At 41.9% G+C, this 6,000-nt stretch overlaps 1 protein-coding gene across 1 annotated transcript in view; it reads left to right on the top strand.

Annotated features, from left to right (window-relative positions):
- The window catches only part of csmd1 (CUB and Sushi multiple domains 1), a 501,649-nt gene extending 496,083 nt beyond the window's left edge, over window positions 1–5,566 (top strand). Inside the window, exon 58 of the mRNA XM_033020497.1 lies at window positions 4,567–5,566. Coding sequence (XP_032876388.1) covers window positions 4,567–4,726 — 160 coding nt within the window. The 3' untranslated portion in view covers window positions 4,727–5,566. The remainder of the gene's footprint in view (window positions 1–4,566) is intronic.
- Window positions 5,567–6,000: the final 434 nt, after the last annotated feature.

Here is a 6,000-nt window from a genome sequence, read left to right on the forward strand (position 1 = left end):
AGCAGAATTAGGCCATTCAGCCCATAATTCAATCATGGCTGATCTATCTTTTCCTCTCAACATCATTCTCCTGCCTTCTCCCCATAACTCCAACACCCCTACCAATCAAGAATCTATCAATCCCCACCTTAACAATATCCATTGATTTGGCCTCCATAGCCATCTGTGGCAATGAGTTTCACAGATTCACCACCCTCTAACCTGCTGTTGAATGGTATGTCCTTTATTCTGAGGCTATAGCATCTGGTCCTGGACTCTCCCAGTTGTGAGGAACTTTAGAAGAGTAATTGTCACACGCACAACACAAATCACTGTTCATTTATAATGAAAAATTGGCAGAGGGTGACCAAACCGAGAATCAGACTGGTGTGGAGTGAGCTAACTCCCCAGAATTACTGCCTATATACCTTACTCGAGGTAGGCTGATACATTGCTAACCCTTCATCGATTCATGATTGGAAGATGGTGCAGAAACCTGGAATTTCTGGAATTAGAACAGTATTTAACCAGCTGTCCAAGTAACCTATTACAAATTTTAAAAATGGCTTCCTCCATACCCTTGCCTTCAGAATGTGCACAACAAATCCAACCAAAATAAGACCAATACAGCACAGGAACAGATGTTTCGGTCCACAATCTTCTTGCCATACATGATATCAAGTTAGACCTGCATATCTAAAAGCCTCTTAAACACCACTATCGTATCTGCCTCCGCCACCACCCTGGCAGTATATTATTCCAGGCACCCACTAGTATGTGTAAAAAAAAAAAACTTGTCCCGCTCACCTCTTTTTATACTTTACCCCTTTCAGTCTAAAGCTATGCCCTCTAGTCTTTGACTCTTCCTCAGGCTTTTCTTGTTTGCCATGGAATTTCAGTAGTACTTAGTTCTCAATTCCACTAATGGAATAAACAGAGATAATCTTCCCCCACCCTCGATCCCCAAAGCTGACAATTCTAGAACTCCACAATAACCGATGCAGACATTACAACATCTGAATTTATTTACATTGACATACCCTAATTTCTGCGGTTGTCCAAGGAAAATAATTAGAAATTAAAGAAGCAAAATGTCATTAAGCTGGAAAGCGTGCAGGGAGAACTTACGATGATGCTGGCAGGACTTGAGCTCTAGGGAGACGTTGAACAGGTTAGGACTTTATTTCATGGAGCACAGGTAGCCAAAGGGTGATCTTACACAAGAGTATACAATCAGAAGAGGAATGGGTAGGGTGAATAGAGTATTTTACCCTGAGTAGGGGAATTAAGAACAAGACGACATGTATTTAATGTGAAAGGGGTAAGAGTTAATCGGAACCCAAGGGGCAACTTTATCTCACGGAGGGTGGTGGATACTATCACAACATTTGAACAGGTGCGTGGATAAGAAAGGTTTAGAGGAATATAGACCAAATGTGGGACTAGTGTAGATGGGACATGTTGATCTGCATGGACGAGTTGGGCTGAAGGGAGTATTTCCGTGCTGTATGACTCAAACTGCAGTCAGATCTTGCGCTATATAAAGAACACAAGCATCAGTCCTAGACTCTGTCACAGGCTTTACTTACAAATATGCTCTTGGGACTTTTTATAATTAATTCTATTCTTGGCTTTTGAGAGAAAAAAAGTTTCTTCCAGTTGTTAGTGCTGCACAAGGACTGCAGTGGCAACTTTGTCACACTGTCCATCCACTTTCCATACGACTGTGTTGGTCTTGTAAAAATGAGGGCAAATTCCTATCCTTTGATAGAAACAAAGTGGAAAAAAGTAAATTCCTTCTTCCTCTCCACTCTTTATATATTGCTTTGTGAGTAGCACATAAAGTTGTAGTTTAGTTTAGAGATACAGCCTGGAAACAACTCTTCAGCACCGACCAACAATCATCCCTATACTAGTTCTATCCTACACTCTAGAGACAATTTACCGAAGCAATTAACCTACACATCTTTGGAATGTGGGAGAAAAACCCACACGGTCATGGGGGTTACGTCCGGACAGCACCTGTGGTCAGGATCAAACACTCTGGTGCTGTGAGGCAGCAACTCTACTGCTGCGCAACCGTGTGTTCTAATCTCAGGGTCTCACTGGTGTAATTTACATTAATCTAGCTATTTATAATGTTAGAGATTATTGCTGGTTGATTGAGATACTGGTATCATAACATGCAGGGTGAAAACTTACTAGAGGATTACCTCAGATTCAAAACAGCCCATGAGTTTTTACAAATATCTAAAGTGACATTTGATCCAACTTGGTACATGCACTAATTCATTATTTTCCATTGACTCCATCTACACTCCGCAAGGCCTCCAGCACCGGTCAAGCACCGGTCACTCCCATCAGGCAAGAGGTACAGAAGTGTGAAAACACATGATAGATTCTTCCCAGCTGTTATCAAGCAACTGAACCGTCCTATCACCAAAACTAGGTCCAGACCTACCATCTACCTCATTGGAGATCCTTAAAGACCATCATTAATTGGACTTTACCTTACACTAAACATTATTCCCTTTATCCTATATCTGAACACTGTGGACGGCTTGATTACAATCATCAATAATCATACATTTTCAATGTACCTCGGTACACATGACAGTAAACTAAACTGAAACATGGCATTTCTTGAAGCTGCTAGTTCGGATTTTCACGCAGGTAAACAGCTCTCCCATGTGCGCAAGGAAGGTAGGCGATAAAATCAATCATTATTGATTATCACTAACCTAAAAAAAAAGTTCCTCCTTTCTTGAGAACATGGTTCCGGGCCAAACGCAGGCAAATGGGACTAGCTTCTTGGTCGGCATGGACGAGTTGGGCCGAAGAGCCCGTTTCCATGATGTATGACTCCACGTGAACCTGTAACACAAGGAGTCACTTTTAACACCATGCCGTATTGCGTTTTCGTTCCACAGTAAAATATTTTGCCGTTCATACTTTGTGTAACACTGTTAGTAAATTCCTTCTTGCTCCCCACCCAATCTTCTGCTTTTCTTTTCTATCCTCTCCCGAGGACGGTGACTCATACAGGGGTACGCTTCCATAGGCGTCGGCAGCCTTCTAGTACCTTGCCCAAGTGGCCATTCTTCATGTGTAAGCCTAGACGGTGAGTGCTGGTAGATTATTCCATCATGGGGGTCATCACACGAGAGCCCAGACCATCCTCACCTGACTTCCACACATGTGCATCTTCATGCAGGGGTCACTTGAAGCAAGCAGAAGCATCAAAACCCCCTCCTCTTCCCAGGAAGACTGAGGCAAGCTGTAATCAGCACCCAACTGGGCCCCACTCCTTGGCACCAGTCCATTTACCCCAAGCTAACGAAGGAACTAGTGCATTTGGCTTATCTTGTGCACCTTTACCAAATCATTCATTCCCATTTTGTGTTTGATTATTGTTACCCGACTCGACTTTGATTAGTACAGGTGTCAGAGGTTATGGGGAGAAGGCAGGTTAGGTGGGAGAGATAGATCAGCAATGATTAAATGGTGGAGTAGACTCGATTGGCAAATGGCCTAATTCTACTCCTATTCCATATGACCTTATGAACCAAAAATTTGTTGCTCTGTTTAGAGATACAGCGTGGAAACAGGCCCTTCGGCCCACCAAGTCCACGCCGACCAGCAATCACTCCATACACTAACACAATCCTACACATTAGGAACCATTTTAAATTTACAGAAGCCAATTAACCTAAACACATGTATGTCTTTGGAGTGTGGGAGTAAACCGGAGCACCCGGAGAAAACCCATGCGGTCACATGGAGGACATACAAACTCCGTGCAGACAGCACCAAACCCAGGTCTCTGATGTTGCAAATCCGCCCCTGTTAATACTTCTCAATTGAGCCACGAGGTGTGCACGAAACAAAAATTAAATGCAATGATTTCAAAAGTGTTTTTACGTGTGAAGCAAATGCAATTTTGATACAATACATTGAATAGTGGACATCAATGCTACGGTAAACAGAGATCATACAGTTTTGGGTCTTGAATTTGGTCAGCCATCAGGGTGATCCAGACCAAGTAATAATCTCTCTGGATTGGGTAACAGATCCTTTGGAGAGAGGTCCGTTATGAAATGAATTGAATTGAATCCTTTATCTGTCATTCAGACCTTTCGGTCTGAACGAAATGTCGTTGCCTGCAGCCATACATGTAATAATAAACAACACACAATAAACACAAATTAACATCCACCATAGTGAGTTCACCAGGCACCTCCTCACTGTGATGGAGGCAAAAGTCTTAGGGTTGCTGTCTCTTCCCTCCTCTTCTCCCTCTGCGCTGAGGCGATACCCATGGAGTTCAAAATGGAGTTTTGTTTTGTGCTGGGTCAGTGCCCTCAGCCGACAAGTCCAAGCAATTCTTTCAGACTTCTGACACAGGAAGAACAACCTTATCAATGCTAATAGATATTAGAACAATGCAATATTATTTCCTTCAGATTTGCATTCTTATAGAGTTGAATAGAGTAGAATGACAGGTCCTTTCCATCTTGACCTACTATACACTGTTTGGAGAGTTAATGTTAAAAAAAAACTTGATGTTTTTGTTTCTATTCCTTCCAGAACAAGACCAAAAGTACAATATAATGGCTATGTTGGCCATGAGAACACAAATGGACAGGCTTCCTTTGAAAATCCAATGTATGATACTAACTTAAAGCCCACCGAGGCGAAGGCTGTGAGGTTTGACACAACACTGAACACTGTGTGTACAGTGGTATAGCCATCACTCAGACTGCTGACTAACTCATATTAGCCATACCTCTACCTGGCGAGTGTCAACTCCTCCAGCGCCATATACCACATCGCTCTGTCCTACCGCTTGCTCTACGGCAATACTCTCTGATGACGTTTGATAGGACAAACAAGGAAAATGGAGTTTTGTTTTGTGCTGGGTCAGTGCCCTCAGCCGACAAGTCCAAGCAATTCTTTCAGACTTCTGACACAGGAAGAACCAAAACCAAGTACCGGATGGGTTTGAATCTTTCTGTTCTGGATCCAAATGGCAGATATATTTTTTTTTGTTGGTTACATATTCTTCCAAGAAGAGATGAAAATAGACAAGGAGGACAAAATCTATACCGCCACTGACACTAACAGACTCTAAATGAACTTAATGTCAACAGCTGCCGGCATCACACAAACAAGATCATCTTCCTAAAGCAGGGCAGCTTTGGAGTTGGAAAGTCTACTGCACAATTCTTTGCACTAGTGCGTTATGAATGAATGAGTAGGATACTGGCATCAATTAGAGTACAGGGTTTCTAACACACCGACCATTGTACATAACAAAAAACATTTGCTTTAAAAGAATTACGTTTCCATGGCTGAACATCACATAACCTTATCAATGCTAATAGATATTAGAACAATGCAATATTATTTCCTTCAGATTTGCATTCTTATAGAGTTGGTTTCTATCGAGGTTAGGCTTGTGTGTGGAAACAAAAATCAAGAATTTTTATGGTTCCTTTGGAAAAAAAGGGAATTGGATATTGTTGTTTGAATAAGTTGTTATAAGCCAAAAAAAACTGGATTTTTAATACAATATTATATTTCCAAACAATTAGTATTTTCTGTCTCTCCGCAGGTTCTAGTGCAGAAATATCCTGGAAATCTATTCTGTTGTCCAAATAGCTTATTACACGAAAAAAATGTATTTTATAAATTATATCCAGAGGAAAAAACTATTTATTTTCCCAAGAAGAATCATCTAGTCAGTTTTCAATGTTAGCTGTGCATTACCATCACGGTGAAGGGGGCAGACTAAAGGTCCTAATAAGGACAATGCAAAGATAGACACGGCGTGTCGGAGTAACTCGGCGGGTCAGGCAGCATCTCTGGAGAAAAGGAATAGGTGACATTTCGGGTTGAGACTCCTCATCAAGCTGAGGACAATGTAATGATGAGACTTCCCCGGATCCTAGTTTGAGGTACACTAGCTTAACCAGTTGGTAGACAATGCACGCCACACCTTCATGGAGGATGGCGCACAAG

Source organism: Amblyraja radiata, chromosome 5, assembly GCF_010909765.2.
Source record: "Amblyraja radiata isolate CabotCenter1 chromosome 5, sAmbRad1.1.pri, whole genome shotgun sequence".
Taxonomy (NCBI): domain Eukaryota; kingdom Metazoa; phylum Chordata; class Chondrichthyes; order Rajiformes; family Rajidae; genus Amblyraja; species Amblyraja radiata.